The following is a 16,935-nucleotide window of genomic DNA, read 5'->3' on the forward strand; positions in this document are numbered from 1 at the left end:
AAAAAAAAAAAAAAAAAAGGAGTAGAGAGGGGAATTATGGATGGAGGCAAGAGAGAAGATAATGCCAGCAGCAATGTCCTTGAGAAGGCAGGAGAGGAAGGCACCAAAAGCACAGTAGATGGTTGGACTGAGAGACAGGAACTCTTTCCACTGTCACAGGAAAGCAGACAAAGAGAACTGACACACATTTGAATGGGCTCAATGCTTGGAGATGAGAGGAGAGAGTTCTTATTTGATTAAAAAATGAGGCCAGGTCACAAGCTAAGGTATGGATGTGACAGAACAGGCATGGGATGTAGGAGTTTTGAGAAGAGAAGGAATCGTAATACGAATGCTAGGTGCTACCAATTACCCACAATAGAGTTGTGGTTGTGAACCAGACATGAGTGGTCAGCATGGGTTTTTTCCCAGTGATGTCTCCTATCATATAGACGCACATAATAATTTAGAAAAGTAGAAGCCTTGCCAAAGAATAAGGTAGTATGGCGGTAAGAAAGTGTGAGATGATAATAGGTGTTAGCAAGGAAAGTTAATAATGACAAGCTACAGAAATCATAAACTGTAAGGAGTAAGAAAAGGACAAGAACAGGGTGACTGAGAAATTAAGAGGAGTAAATGGCTTTAAGATTGGATAAGGAAGGGGAACAAGAAAGGAGGGAGGGAAAAAGGAAGGGACAGGAAAAAAGTGAAAATAGAAGGTAAAAATGGGAACAAGCTTTTGTACATAGGGAAGGGAGGGGGCTTGAGAAATGGGATAAAATAAAAATTAAAAAGAAAAGAAACAGTCAATAAACATAGCGTCAAAGCAGAAAGAGAGAGAGAGGAAAAAAAGAATGGATAAGGAGCCAGGTGTGGTAGTACACGCTGTAATCCCAGCACTGAGGCAGGAGGACTGCTTGCACCCAGGAGTTTAAGACCACAGCAAGTTCCTGTCTTAAAGAAAAATAAAACAAAAAAATAAAGAAACAAACTCAAAAAATAACAACAAAACAGAGACAGAAATGGATAGTAAGGCAGATGAAATCAGTGGCACGGAATGGGAGATGTGAGACAGAGATGCTCAGGCCAGCAGTGTTTTAGGTTGTGGATGCTGCCCAATGGCACACTGAAGAAGCAGAAACAGAGAAGCTTTTTTCTCCTTCTGTCCCTGGAGACAGCACTAAGTCCCTCACGTGGTCTGAAGGCTGACGCCAGATAGGACATACACCTCTGTGGGCATCACGATCTGCAGTGCTGTGGTGGAACAGGCTGAGGCAGTGGTGGAGCTGCTGGGGTTGCCCTGCCACACTGAGGAGACCCAGGCCTTACGTAGATTAAGAAGGAAAATTTAGAGAATTTTAGAGAATAAAGAGAATTTAAGTTTTAATTCTTTTGAGATTCTAATTTATACAGGTAGAAACCAAGTATTTTGGGATCAGACTTTTTCTCTAGGACTTTAATACTGGTGTGAAGAGTGACAGTGTCACTCTGTATAAATGTGGGCCTCCTTCACTGTATCATTTTATTCCCCACTCCCGTGTTAGCATCTCTGGGAGCTACACCTGATAGCATGAATGGGAGATGGAAGAGGAAGTAAAAGCCTGTCTTGGCCAGTGAGGCCTTGTGAAATGTGGAACTGATATCCTATTCTGATCTGCTCAAAAGCTTTTGAAGACAGGAGTTACTACCTATTTTGCTGGCCCTAGGAAGACTGTGGCAGAAAGCTATGGCCCCCATCCAGCTGATGGCAGGCTTAGCCACAGGGTAGGAGGCATGAGAAGTGCTGCCTGCCCTTCAGACCTTTCCTCTCCCTAGATCCTCTTCAAAGATGAAAGAGCCTGGTGATGTGACTAGACAGAGTTGGAGATGTTCACCAAGCTGTCTTATTACAGGGCAGTGGACAAAGAGATGATCTCTGAGTTTGCTGTTGAGCAGCTCCTGCACCTGCTCTGAGTCAGCCTGTCAACCATCTACAGGGGCCCTGGTCTAATCTGCCTGTTTCCTCAGGGCTCCTGACAACCCAGTGGATCTTGTCCCAGCTGGGCTTTGTCACTCAGGTGTCTGCTTCGTTAAGGCAAAGCAAAGGGCTTTAACCAGAACCTTCCACTTCATCAGTTATGAGTGACACTTGTTACGAATGACAGAAGACCTGCAAAGGATGCACACAATACAAGTCTGGGAAGACTAGCTGTGGAATTAAATGACTAAAACTGAAAAAATAAGCTGGTTGTAGAGGTATACACCTGTAATCCCAAGCACTCTGGGAGGCTGATGCAGGAGGAACTAAATTTGAGTCTAGTCTAGATAATTTAGTGGCTTAGTGAGATGCTATCTCAAAAATAAAAAATAAGTCAGATGTTGTGGCATACACTTATAATCACAGCACTTAGAAAGCTAAGGCAGAAGGACTGCGATGAGTTTAAAGCCAGCCTGGGCTACACAGTGAGTTCAAGACTAGCCTGAACTACATAGTGAGATCCTGTCTCAAGAAAAAAAGCAAGGCTGGGGATTTGGCTTAGTGGTGCTGCCACCTGCCTTGCAAGGACCCGAGTTCAAACCCTGGTACAAAAAAACAAAACAACAATAATAACAACAACAACAAAGCAAAAGCATGATTAAAAAACAAACAAACAAACAAAATACACCTAAGAAAAAATAATGGGCTGGGGATGTAGTTGTATAAAGGCCCTAAGTTTCATTCCCAGTACTGCAAAAAACCCTGAACAAACAGACAAACCAAAAAATACAAAAAACTGCTAAGCACAGTGGCACACATCTGTAATCCTAGCTATTTAGGAGGCTTAGGCAGGAGGACTGTTAAGTTTAAGTCCAGCCTGAGAAACAAGAGACTCTGCACCTCCCTCTCAACAAAACAAAACAAAACAACCCAAAGTCAACTTAATAAAATGTCAGGTGAGCACATGTGCATATCAAAGTTTAGTAAATTACCGCAGCACAGAATGGGGAACAGCTAATAGCTTGGAACAACCAATGTAACATACATTTAGTATTGTTTTTTTTTCTCAGTACCAGGGACTGAACTCAGGACCTTGTGGTTCCCAGGCAGGTGAGGTGCTGCTGAGAGACATTCCTGACCCACATTTAGTGTTTTTAATTTGTGACTGATTACAAACTCAGTGAGTCACCAGTGGGTCACATCCTTAATTCTTTCCCTGTATGGCCTACCCCCTCTGCTCTCTCCAGGGACAGATTCTCCTCAGTCTGCCACATCCAGGCCACCAGCATTACTGCCACAGCTCTCCTGTTTCTGGCTTGTTCATTTCTCATGTGTTCTGCTCATGTCACAAGAGGCATTAAAACACACACACACACACACACAAATTGGATTTCTCAAGGTTCTTTAATTGCTTAAGTCCCAACTCTAGCTTGTAGAAGTTCCTTATAGCTTATGAATTTTCTCCCTGGCCTGGCTAGCTTCTCTGGGCTGATTTTATCAATTCTGATCCCTGTTTAGTGACACTTCAGACATAATGAACCACCCCTTAACAGCAATGTACAATCCTCATAGAAAGTGCCTAACGAATAAGAACTGTGGAGATGGGTGGTGCAGTACATGTCTGTAATCCTACCAGTCTGTGAGGCTGAATTAGGAGGGGCAAGACCCCATCTCAAAAATTTTAAAAAGGGGTAGGATTCTGGGGATGTAGTGTAGTGCAAAAGCCCTGGGTTTAATCCCCAGTACTGGGGAAAAAAAGCACCGTGGGATCACCGATTGGGCTGAGCTAAAGGATGGGTCGGGGAGGGGTCATACCTGAGGCTGGGCTTGCTCTGCAGGGACTGTAAATCTCTTTTCTTTTCTTTTTTTGGTACTGGGGATTGATCTTGGGACCTTGCACTTGTGAGGCAGGTGGTAGAACCACTGAGCTAAAACTGCAGCCCTGAAACTCTTGACTTGGGAACAGCAATGAGGGATTTCCTACTCTGAGTGGGAGCTGACCTGAGGGGTTGTGAGGACACTAAAGCCGGAGCCCCCAGAAGCTCTAATTTTCAATTCACTTGAGGATGATTTTCTTTGAAAGATTTCATCATTAGCCTGAGAAGTATGCCTGGCCTGCAACCAGGCCATTTCTTCCTTTTACTTCATCCCCTCAACTACTCAGCAAGTGAAGATCCCCATCTCTAGTACTTAAGGGGAAAAGATTTTTGTTGTTGTTGTTTTTTTTGGTACCAGGGATCCAACTTGGGACCTTGTGCTTGAGAGGCAGGCAGCAGAACCACTGAGTTAAATCCCCAGCCCAGGGATTTAATGTACTTTTAATTCTTTGTCAATGAATATTAAGTTGTAAATTTTTTGCTTTTATTATTTCTCAAATTCTTTGTTTGAGACAGGGTCTCACTATGTAGTTCAGGCTGGCCTCAAACTCATAGTGATCCTCCTGCCTCAGCCTCCCAAGTGCTGGGATCACAGGCATGTGTCACCACACTGGCCTCATTTTCCTTTGGGTAGCCAGCTGAGAGACAACTCCTGATGTGACTCGCAGCCCTCCTTTGCTGGCTTTCTCTGCCTGGGCAGCAAGGTGGATGGGATGTGTGCACAGACTGGGTGGTACCCAGGAGAACAGCAAGTGTGGGAATCATGGGGGAACTGAATGAAGGCTCAGACCATGTGGCTTTTTTGGTCTTAAAAAGAAGCTGAAGACTGTTCAGATACCAACTGGCTGGGTAATACTGCCTAGAAAGGGCTTTTTGGAAAAGTTCATACCATCTAGCCTACCCTCTATACTCTCCTCCCCACTTTTACCACTGCCTTCCCAGAGCCCAGGACCTTTTCAAGCTCACCTGGCCTCTCTCCTCCAGTTCCGTCAGCATGACAATTGAACAGGATTTCCACTCCCAGATCATTCGCCAGAAGTCCTCAATTGTGTGGAGAAGAGGCCCCTGACTGGCGATGTATGAGTCCTTCTGCCGGTAACCCTAGACAGGCCAGGGCAATCACAGGAGTGAGCTTTAATTGGAAGGGTAAATGGAAAAGAGCCTGCCTGGGAGGTAGTAAGACAGGACCTAGGAAGGGATGGGCTGCTTAAAAGCAAACTCATTTGAGGGAGAGTTTCCCTTTGGCCAAAGATCAAACCCTGGGAAAGGAGAGGAGGTATTAGAGCTAGCTTGAGTAGTAGTACAGGGACTGGAAAGATCAGGTTCATTTCTTCAACCTCTCAGTTATGATGATGTTATGCACTTTCCCTCTAGGTATCACAATGGTGCATAATGTTTCCCCTTTCTGCTTTGGAGCTAGGCAGACCTAGTATGCAGGGTGGCTGGACATCAGCTCAGTAACTACTGACTGATTCAAAGATGATCCTCCTAAGCAGGCATATGAGGGAGGCACTCTAAGTCCCAGGGAATTTCCATGGGGTGTTGGGAGCAGGGGAAACACCCATCACTCACATCAATGAAGGATGCATTCACATAGTCTGTGTTCTCTTCGCCTCGCTTAACTGGAATGATCACTCTGTTGAATTCATCTGCAAGAAGGACAGTGACTTGCAGCTTATGACAGTTAATTAAGATGAGTTGTCAACTTGACCAGCTTTAGAGCTGACACTCAGGGATTAATAAAGCACACTTCTGGATGTGACTGGGTGGGTCATGAAGTGTGACGTTGGGTACTATATCTAGGCCCTGGCCCCTTCCTCTTGAACACTCTTCTGACATGAAATAAGTAGCTTTGCTTTACCCCATCTTTCTGCCATGATATTTTTGTGTTGGAACCAGATGATCATGGACTGAAACCAAATTAAATCTCTCCTCCTTTAAATTGTGGGTGTCAGGTATTTTGTTCAGCAATGGAAAACTGACCAATATACTTGCTAGCATGTTCTTTTTCTCCATTGTTCCTGCACAGGCCCTGGGGAGATATTAATTTCTGCTAGGTAAGGACATATCTGTTCCTAGCCCAGGATAGAGAAAGCCTTTGGCTTTTATGCTGTTTTATTTCTAGGAACCATTAAAGAACTGGTAACAAAAGTGGCAATGCCAATCATTAATTAGTGTCTGAGAAGTAGAAGGGGAGAAGAGAACTGGGGGATAGGGCAACATAGCTGTGGGGGTATGGAGAGAGCTCTTACATGGAATGATCTGTAAAACCCGGTTCTTCTTCATGTTGGCTGGAAGATTTCCAGTTCGCATCTTGTCATTCTGGATTTTGATGGACGTTAACTTCTAAAGGAGATAAGGAGGGGAAAACATTACTGATCCAAGTAATGGTACTTAATAAGACTGCTGTCACCAGGCCCGCACCTCCATGCCACCCTGGCTGTTGCTGCTGCTCTTACCCCTCAGGTAAGAGCACCTCCATTTCTTTCTTTTTTTGGAGGGGGTGGGAAAGGGATCAAATTCAGGACCTTAAGGATGCAAGGCAGGTGTGGTGGGGCTGAACTAAATCCCCAGCTTTTTTTTTTTTGAGGCAGGATCTCTTTATGTAGTTCATGCTGGCCTTAAATTTACTATGTGGTCAAGACTGGCCTCGAACTCACAGCAATCCTCCTGCCTCAGCCTTCCAAGTGCTAAGATTATAGGCATGAACCACCATGCTGGGCCTTCACTTTCATTTCTACAAATTCTTAGTGGTACGTTTTTTTTTTCTTTCTTTAAAATCAGTGACAAGTCAAGTGAGTGTCTAGGATACACTACCTTCCTGTGGAACCTTCTGGAATTCCTCTGGCCTGGAACATTATGAACCCAGAGCAAGGATCCTAGTACAGTAAGAGGGAATGTGCCTGTGCACCACCTGCTTTTCTGTTCTATCCTCAGAGGTGGTGTCAGATAATCTTGGGAAAATTTATTCAAATGTGTACACTCCCCTCCTCTGATTCTGAGGTTCCTTCTTAATCTTTGCATCTCAAAGAATAGCCCATACATCAGGAACACTGGCCTTGTCTTGTTAAGAGATGCAGAATCTAAGGCCTTAACCCAGACCTACTGAGTCAAATGCACCCTGACAGAATCCTGAGAAATCTGTGTACACTCTATAGCATTAGAAGGAACTGCTTTTCCTTTTTTTAGTGCTTTAAGAAAAGTGGTCCTTCTCATTCCAACTCATAATCCGTTGCTTCTGAGAGCACTTTTTATTGATGAGAACATGTTAAGTCTTAGTCTTGATTTTTGGCCTTCTTTTCTTGGTGCTGGGGAATGAACTCAGGGCCTCATGTGGGCTAAATATGCACCTTCCACTGAGCAACACCCCCAGCCCTGGCACGGGCCTATGTACTGAGAGCTATTATCTAATGGCATACAGCCGTAGTCAGCATCTAAGGTCCACAGGCCAAATCTAGTCTGCTGTCTGTAGTAAAATTAGCCCCATTCATTTGTTTATGTATTGTCTATGGCTGCTTCTGTGCTACAGTGGCAGTATTAAGTAGCTGAGATAGAGACTATAACGACCTACAAAGCCTGAAATATTCATTAGCTTGTCTTTACAGAGGAACTTTGGTTTTGCTGTACATTATAATCACTTGGGAAGGCTGGGGAGCTTTAAAAAATACCATTGCATGATTACCCCCCACTCCCCACAGTAACCCTAATGTGCGGGATGGGTTGACAAGGAGGGAGTAGGGGTAAAAAGCCACCGGATGATGGCGTGTCTCATCAGGAGACTCAATATCAACTGGTAAATGTACAAGGAGTCAAGCATTTATCCAGATCATGTGGATCCTTCAATTTAGAGCTGGTTATCCAGCTCCAACTCACCTTAAATTCTTCCTCTAATCCATTGTTGCTGGTCCCTGGGATTTTGTTATAAATTTTCTGTAGGTGGGTTTCTAGAGAGGTCACTTCCAGTTCTGTATCCCCATAGAGATAATGTTCCAGAAGGGCTTGGTATATGAAGACATACTGCATCTGAAACGCAGATGATGTCAAATCCTTAGTACACACAACACAGTCCTTGCGGTACCAGATCACCCCTTCCACCCTTACTTCACTCCAGTCCACTTCTTTGATCCTAACAGGCTAAAATAACTCACTCTTATTATCCCAATTAAGTAAAGCAGGATTTGAAGTGCATGAGTTCCTCTGCAAGTGCTTAACTTGGGAGGTAGAGTCCCAATCTTCTTGAGAGTGCTAGACGTATCAGAGAAGGACATATACAGCTTCTGCTCATTCTGAGAGGGCGGATTCGACAGTCTTAGGGGCTGTCAGAAACTGGAGTGGCACAAAGCCTGTGACAGTCTGCAAGTACCAGTCTGCAGCCAGCTTCCCTCTCATGCTGTGCACTGACCGCAGAGCCCATCTCATTGTTGTTCCTGGACATGGCCATTGCATCGTGACTCTGTGGGTGCTGGCATGTTTGTTTTCCTCATGGATTTTTGTTTTCTTTAAGCTTCAGTCAAAATAAAACTGTCTGACTGCCCAGGCACAAAGCCACAACCTCCTTTGTGCTGTTTAAGTATGCAGTTTGTAAGGTCAACATCACACTGTATGAGGATCATTTACAATAACCTAGGAGGCTTGAGTGACCCCTTATAGGGGACAGTTTTGGCCCTGGAATACCCTCAACCTCAATCTCACCCATATCACTCACATCTGTTTGCACCATCTGGCAGCGCTGGGCCCGGATACGGCTCACAAAACCATACACGTCCACTTTCCGTTCTGTGTGCATCATGTCCAGCATGGCATCAATGACGACAAAGGTACCCGTGCGTCCGACACCTGCACTGTAGCCAAAGAGCAAGGGTGTTACTAGGGGGCAGTGTGGCTTATGGAAGGAGATGGGGAGGGATGGCACAGACTGGCATTCTTTCCTCAGGTCTCTAAATACTATTTCCAAATAGGACTTTTCTGGAAGCAACAACTTCACTGTGTCCTGAACTCCTGACCTCCAGCTACCAGGGCTGTATCCCTTGACACAAGTGTCTGAAGGCAGCCAAGTCTGGTGGTACATGCCTATAATCCAAGAACTTGGGAAGCTGAGGCAGGAGATCTGAGTTTGAGGTCAACCAGGGCTATATATGAGAAAGCATTACTTAAGAAAAAAAGGGGAGGGGCTCGAGATTTGGCTTAGAGGTGCTGCTCCTGTCTCACAAGCACAAGGTCCTGAGTTCAATTGGTGGTACCAGGGAGAAAAAAAAAATTCCAGGCTTGGTGGTGGATGTTTCCAATCCCAGTACTATAGGAGGCTAAAGCACGATGATCACAAGTTTGAAGCCAGCCCAGGCAACTTAGCAAGACTCTGTCAAAATAAAAAAATAAAAAAGGGCTGGGAATGTAGCTCAGTGTGAAGGACCCAGGTTCAGTCCCTGGTATTTCAAAACAAAACAACAACAAAATAACAGAAGAAGGAGCTGGGGATGTAGTTCAGTGACATAGTCCCTACCTGGCAAGTGGAAGGTCCTGAATTCAATCCCCAGTACCAAAAAATGAAGCAAAAAGTAACAACAACAACAACAACAACAAAACTCAGAAGGGTCTGAAGGCTTTAAGTATACATGGGCACCATGGGATTCAACTTCTTGGATTATATAAGGATTTCCTAACTCCCAAGTATGGAAGACTGCTCTTGCTTCCTTCTTTCCTCAACCCATATTCTCTATCCCATTACAGAACTTGAGGAACCTCTCTGACTAATGCATGGGGCCCTTACTGCTCATCTGCTTAGCACTAGCCTCCTTAGACAGAGTTCCTATGCTATTCCCCTACTCTGCCCATTGGGGAAGGATATGGGGAGCCAAAGGGCAGCCATACTAACCTGCAGTGGACCACAATGGCCCCTGCATACTGAGGGTTACAGGCCTTCACTTTCTTGAGGAATTTGAGCATGCCAATTGGGGTGAAAGGTACCCCAAAGTCTGGCCAGCTGGTAAAGTGAAACTGAGTGATGAGGCGCTGTGGTTTTCTGTTGGTCACGTCACCCACCTGTGAAGTAAGGAGATTCTATGTGTTAGCTGTGACACTCATGGCTGGGCAGCACCAGGGGGTGGGATGGAATGTACAGCAATGGCTATCAGTGACAATGGGAAAATGACAGTACATACATCCAAGGAGGTCTGGACCACAGAGACAGAATCTTTCCAGTAAACCCATGAGTTAGGCAGGGGTATTACTATTATTCTTGGCCTATGGATGTGGAAGGTAAAACTCGGAGCTTAAATGAACTGGTCAAGACCTAACACTTATGAATGTTGATAAGAACTAAAATGTGGGGTCCAGATTCTTGGTAAGTCCCCTTCCATTGCACCACATACCCCTTAGCTAAATTGACCTTGCTCAGGCCTCCAGGGTTGCATATTCTACCTCAACTGGTACTTTTCCTTAAGCTTTGGTAGAGAAGTTCCCTGGAGGCCAGATCACTAGTTTCAGAAGCCAAACACACCACATACTCAGAAATTCTTGACTCTTTAAAACCGGGGATGACCCTGCCTCTTCCTCATTCTCTTTGCGGTCAGCAGATCCTAAACAAGAACCTAGAAAGATGGCAGGAGACAGTACCTGTTGAATACAGAACTTTCGTACTGTGTAGTCCACCAGGACAGTCACATCCTCTACGGACACACGGATATTTCCATAGGTCCAGCAGCCTTGGTCTGGCCAGTACTGGGCACACTTACACTGGAAAAAAACAAGAGACACATTCCCTCACCTCAGATTTCCCTGGCAGATGCAAAGGGCCTTAAAGGAAGAGACTACAAAGCATACACTGAAGTCCCCAGGAAGCCCTATGGTCTTTTTTCTTACCTCAGCCATCTGGAGACCTATTTATTCTAACTTCCTTTAACCAAATTCCTCTGTCCCACAATTTCTTTATTTACACAATGCCTCAGCCCCATACTTCTCTATCTTTCCCATCCCTATCCTCTCAGTTCAGGTCAAATCTGAAGCTACTTTACTTACAAAATCTCCATTTCCACAGTACCCTGGGTCAGGCTATAGGGGAAAATAGGTCTAAACCCTTGAAACCAGTGGCCTGCTATAAGGGGACCACACAGGATGGACTACTGCAGTCTGTAAATAAGAAGCCTAAGGCCCTTTCCTTTTTCTAGGCCATGGATAGCTTCTAAAGGAAGGGCCAGAGGTTGGGATGGGAGAAACTAACCTGAAGCCAAGCACCAGAACTATCCTGCCTAGGCATCATGGAATTACTAATCAATACACCCACAACCTCAGTATAGTAATCAAGGACACTCAAGAGTCATCCCCGAGAAAGACTGCCTCTAATGGGAATTTCTTACTGGGGCTTAATCCAGGATCCAGGAATAGCAGTGGCTGTGGCCCACTAATGGAGCTGGCAGGTCAGTAATAAACCAGGCAGCCACAAAAGGAAAAGCAGCAGCCAGAAGGCTACCAGCAGGATCAGGTCAAAGCCTCAAATTCTCTTGCATTCCTGTAGGGTCTAGGTTCATACAGTTTCCTCTGCCAACTTTAGGATATATCAAAGGCCTCAGGAGGTGGGCTAGGAAACAAGAAGGTGATACCAACTGAGAAAAGCCTCACTATGGTTTTTCCTTAGCTAATGGCCCAAGTCTTCATTCCAAATCATTCTGAAGGAGGAAGATGTTTGACTACCAGGCCTAGAAATGCCTCCTGAGCACTCTCTGAAGTTTACTAGAGGTTTCCAGACTACGGAAAAATCTGGAAGCTACATCAGCTTATGTCTGTCTGGATGAGCTATTGGCACAGTAGCCACAAAAGTGAGACTCTTCCAGGCTCAAAGTCACAGCTCCAGCAGAACAGCTCTTCTGCTGGCCACATCTATACTGGGGAGCCTCCTACTAATCTCTACTCACCTCCTTTCTCTCCTTCAGGTTGGTCACCATGACAATGGTAGCTGTGTTTTGTTCCCAGATCATCCTCCAGAAATCATTCACTGTCTCTTCTTTTGGTCCTAAAGTAGCCAACAGCAAAGATGAGAACATACTCTATGGGGAAGAAAGATGCTAGGAAACTGGAAACACCCATTCCTCACTTTTGGAAGGTCGTGCTACATGTTCTCACAAATATACAATTCATCTCTCCATCTGCTCACCTACTAATTAAATGCTTCCCAAATATCCACCATGTATGTGCCAGACACTTCACTAGGACTGGGGGCAGGAGGCTGTCAAAATATAACAGAACACGGTGTCTCGAAGGCTATTACAGTCAAGGAATAGAGATCATGACTGCTTGGCAAATATTATGTTATGGTCCAGATATAAGCTAGGTGCTTGTTATGCCATTTATTATTTCCTATCACTCTGAAGTGGGTGTCCTAAGCCTCAGAAAGGTTGAGTGACTTGCTCAGCTAGAATTAGAAATTTACCTTTCACACAGCCTTTTCTTTTTGGTTTGTTTTAGCTTTTGATTTTTGAGACAGGGTCTTGCTATATAGTTCAGGCTGGCCTCGAACTCCTTATGAGCCCAGGCTAGCCTCAAACTTGAGACTGTCTTCCTGCCTCAGCCTCCTGAGTGCTGGGACTACAGATGTGCACCACCATGCCCAATCACACAGCCTTTTTAAGGAAGCCACAAGAAGATTCTAAACAAAAATGAGGCAGAAAAGACAGAAGTAATGGACCTAACAAGAAAGAGGCTAATGGAATTTCTAGGGTGTTGATAAAAGGAAGTAAGTGTTAGAAAGTTAACTCTGCCAAAGGATAGAGGGCAACCAATCCTCCATGAACCAAACAGAGAAGATTCAAGAAGCATCTCAAATCAAAGAAATTAAACTTTAAAAACATAGCTGGGTGTAGTGGTGCATACCTGTACTTTTAGGCACTGGGAAGGCTGAAGCAGGAGGACTGCAAATTCAAGGCCAGCCTGGGCAACTTAGTGATATCCTCAACACACACACACACACACACACATACACAGAAAAAAGGCTGGAGACAGAATTATGCAGCTTAGTGATAGAGCTCTTAGCTTTACTCCCCAGTGCCATGGGAGTGTAAGAGCCGGGGGAGATAAACTTCATGTATCAGAAAGTGCTGGGAGGAGAGGCACATGTCTACTTTTGGGGAAAAATAAGTGGTAGGCATATAAAAAACTAAGTGACTAAGAAAAAGAACAATCATTAACTCTGGGAAAAGGGGAAAAAACTGTATGAAACATAATACTATGCATTTCAGTTGTGAATAAAATTTGTATACTCATGATAATGGAAATAACAAATATTTCCTTAACTTGAAATTGTGAATGAACTCTACTGAAAGGACAAGAAGGGTGTGTTTGTGTGAAAGCATGTGCCCATGTTCATGGTTGCCAGATTGAGGGGGAAGTGCTCTGTGAAAGAACTACATGACTATAATTGACGAGCAATTAATAGATAACAGTTGCCTCAGAGGCATTAGACTAAAAAGTGAAGAGGCAAGGGAGAAAAAAAATTTTTTTTGGTATCGGGGATTGAACTCAGAACCTTATACTTGCAAGGTAGAAGGTAGAACCACTGAGCTAAATCCCCAGTCTGGAAAGGGAGAAATTTTAAAAATAAATCTTTCAGTTTCTTTTGACTTTTTAAAAACTTTTATTTTTTTGAGATGAGGTCTTGCTATGTAGTTCAGGCTGGCCTCAAAATCGTGGAGATCCTCCTGTCTCAACTTCCCACTCGGAATACAAGCATACACCACCATGCCCGACAACTTCTTGAAACACTTCTCCATTATTTCCTACATTTGTTTCTCTTGATTCTTCCTTTTTTTTTTTTTTTTTTTTGAGACAGGGTCTCACTATGTAATTGAGACTGACCTGGAAGTCACTATGAGCCCAGGCTGGTCTCGAACTCACAGCGATCATCCTGCCTCAGCTTCCAGAGTGCTGGGATTACAGGTGTGTGACACCACCCTCAGCATGATTCTTCTTATTTTTCTACATTTTTTTCCTCTAGTTTTTGTCCTTCAAAGTACTCCCTTTGGTAAAAAATAAAACAAAATGCTTCATCTACTTCCCTCCCTTCCTTTTGTTCTTTCCATGTTTGGGACTGACTAGGGGCCTCGCATGTACTCTACATGCAAGTTAGTTAGACCCCTCCAGAACATTAAAGTCTTAAAAAGAAAAAACAATGCTGGCTCTAGCAGTACACATACTAAAACTAGAACAATACAGAGCTCAGCATGACATGGTAATTCATGAAGTACTCTATTTTAAAAAATAAAGAAGGGAACAAGCTAGTAAGAGAAGTAGACATGCTCCAGAAAGATTTTCAGAGAACTGTTTTACTGTTAGGCCAGGTCAGGACAGTGTAGCGGGAGAGGTGATCAGAACCGTATCTCAAGGCAGATAGGCAGAGGCAGGCTTAGAAAGTGGGGAGAAAAACTCCAGGTAGAGGGGCTGGGGATTTAGCTCAGTGGCACTGTGCTTGCAAAACCCCTCCAGGTAGAGTAGCTCAGGGGCTGGAAGGAAGCAGGAGAGGCCCAGGGCCTGTAAGGAGTTCAAGGAAGCCATTGTCTAAACTAAAAGGAGTGGGAGAAGATGGGGCTGGAATAGACAGGTGTGGCGCCAGGATCTAAAGTAGAGAGAGTTGGAGATAAAGCACTCAGTGGTACAGTGTTTGCCTAGTATGCAAGAGAGCATAAATTTTATTTCTAGCACTGCAAAATGTTTTAAACATTGAAAATGTAATACTGGGTGTGGTGGTGCTCACTTATAATCACCTACTTGGGAGACTGAGGCAGGAGGATTGCAGTTTTGAGGCCATTCTGGCAACTTAGACAGCCTGCCTCAAAATAAAATAAATGCTGTGAATGTAGCTCACTGTATCCTAGGTTCAATCCCTAGTACTGTACTGCACGCATGCATAAGTTAAAAGGTGGAGGCTAGACAAAGGAAGGGCTGTCCTACAGAGAATGGCAAATCACGACAGCATTTTCAAGAGAGCCCTGACTAAAACCTTGCATTGAGAATAGCCAGTCTAGAGAAAAGAATACAAGGAACAAAGCTGGGGCAGAGGGATTAGTCAGTAGGCTGTTACAACAGAGCTGAAAGGAAAGGTAGGAGAATGGCAGTATGTTAGAGAAGAAATATTATGGAGACAGGAACAAGAGTACCAGACATATGTAGAGCAAGAGTCAGGTGTTGATCCATTGAAATGGATCTTTAAAAATTAGGAAGTTTTTGCACTGCGGATTTAACTCAGTGGTTCCACCACTTGCCTCGCAAGCTCCAAGACTCAAGTTCGTTCCCCGGTACCAAAAAAAAAAAAAAGTTTTTAGGCTGAGACAAGAGGACTGCATAAGTTTGAGCCAGCTTGAGACACTTATGAGACAAGGGGGGCTGGGGATTTAGCTCAGTGGCACCGTGCCTTGAAAGTGCATCCTAAGTTCAATCACCAGAACTAAAACAAACAAACATACATAACATATGTACACACAAAGGATTTCTTTAAAAAGATAAGCTATTTTATCTAGTTTTTTCATGCTAAGAGTAGAAACTGCCAACTTCCAGTCCTGGTGCCAGAGAGCATTCAACATTCTCTGGGCCTCTCTGGTGGGCCAAACTCTGGTTGAATCTGTATATATGTATATTTCCTGGCTCTTGTTCTACCTAATATATAAATTGGAGAAGGTCTGTTTATACATTTGAGGTTGTCCCTCTTTCTGTCCTTTCAATTTGGCCAAGTTGTGAATTAACTGGGGATTGAACCCAGGGGGCTCCACTATTGAGCTATATTCCCAGCCCTTTTTAAAATTTGAAACTTAGTGAGACACTAGTTTCCCAGACTAGCCTTGAACTTGGATCCTCCTGCCTCACCGTTCCAAGTAACTGGGATTCCAGACATGGACATGAACAAAGTCACATAGCTGAGACACAGTAAGATATCTGGACAATCCTGAATCTAGGCTGCTGATTAGGTGGATTACATTTCAGTCCCTGACAAGCCAAAGAACAAAGGACAAAACACAGTTCTGGGGTTGAATAAGAGACATATTTTAGTCTCTGATATTGAATCTAAAGAATTTTGGGGTATTGATGTAAGGATGCACAAAATTCTGAAAATGTGGCTAAGGAAGTAAGGAGACACAACGGTTCTCCAGAGAAGTCTCTCAAAGAGAATATAAAGGGGAAGAACAGAAGGATCAAACCAAGAATTATGGGGATTAGCCAGGGTATGGTGGTGCATGACTGTAGTGCCAGCTGTTCAGAAGACTAAAGTGGGAGGAGAGCTTGAGAGCATGAGTTCAACATGCACTCAACACAGTGCAACATAGTGAGACCTCCATCTCAAAAATAAAACAAAAATAAAAATCCTGGAGATCCTCAGCATTATAGAAAGAATAGCAGCCCAGGTAGGAAACTACGGAAGTATAGATGGAGACCAGGAAATGGGACCAGGAAAGGCAGAGATGAAGTTTCAACAAAGTGACCAAACACAAATTAAGAGGAGAAATTAAATTATATGTAAGGGGCAGAAAGAGGAACAAAAGCCAGAAAAACATTTAGAAAAGTGAGAAAAATCAAGAGAACCAAATGTTGGGAAATAATAGTTTCAAGGACTGTGAAGTACTGTGAAGAAGTTCCAGACGATGGGAGTCTGAGAAAAAAGATCAAGAAGTCACAGGCAATCTTAATTAAAGGAATATTTTAGGGCAACAACATAAGTAGAAAGAGACCGTGCATGGCGCACAAATCATCACTGAGTAGCTGATGTCCGAGTTGGGCCATGGAGGTTGAAGCTGAACTGACTTGGAGTAGGAAAGAAGGGCCTAGTTAGGCAATGGCCAGGCCCCTAATCTCTAACATGTGCCTACTGAGTCTTAAAATGTGACCAGTATGACCAAGGAATGGAATTTTAAATTTTACTTAATCAGCTAAAATTTAATTTTAAAATTTTTAAATTTTTTGAGGTTCTGGAGATTAAACCCAGAGCCTTGCACATGCTAGCAAGCCTTCCCTCTACCACCGAGGTATATCCCCAACCCTAAAAATTTAGTTTTAATTAGCCAAATGTGGTTAGTGGCTATCATAATAAATAGCATAGTCATTTATCAATATTGCTGTTAATATATTTATTTGCTATAAACTTTCTTC

At 43.8% G+C, this 16,935-nt stretch overlaps 1 protein-coding gene across 5 annotated transcripts in view; it reads right to left on the reverse strand.

Moving 5' to 3' along the window:
• Ptpra (protein tyrosine phosphatase receptor type A) overlaps positions 1-16,935 on the reverse strand; it is a 133,885-nt gene that overhangs the window by 8,191 nt on the left and 108,759 nt on the right. For all 5 annotated transcript variants that reach the window (XM_010611013.3, XM_010611014.3, XM_019205555.2 and 2 more), the window contains 8 exons: positions 11,721-11,818; positions 10,426-10,545; positions 9,686-9,852; positions 8,519-8,654; positions 7,687-7,836; positions 6,066-6,159; positions 5,386-5,462; positions 4,780-4,914 (listed from right to left, as the gene is read on the reverse strand). In XM_010611013.3, the coding sequence (XP_010609315.1) occupies positions 4,780-4,914; positions 5,386-5,462; positions 6,066-6,159; positions 7,687-7,836; positions 8,519-8,654; positions 9,686-9,852; positions 10,426-10,545; positions 11,721-11,818 (977 nt within the window). The remainder of the gene's footprint in view (positions 1-4,779; positions 4,915-5,385; positions 5,463-6,065; positions 6,160-7,686; positions 7,837-8,518; positions 8,655-9,685; positions 9,853-10,425; positions 10,546-11,720; positions 11,819-16,935) is intronic.

This window comes from Fukomys damarensis, unplaced genomic scaffold (assembly GCF_012274545.1).
Source record: "Fukomys damarensis isolate Sample0158 unplaced genomic scaffold, DMR_v1.0_HiC HiC_scaffold_7, whole genome shotgun sequence".
In the NCBI taxonomy this organism is placed as follows: domain Eukaryota; kingdom Metazoa; phylum Chordata; class Mammalia; order Rodentia; family Bathyergidae; genus Fukomys; species Fukomys damarensis.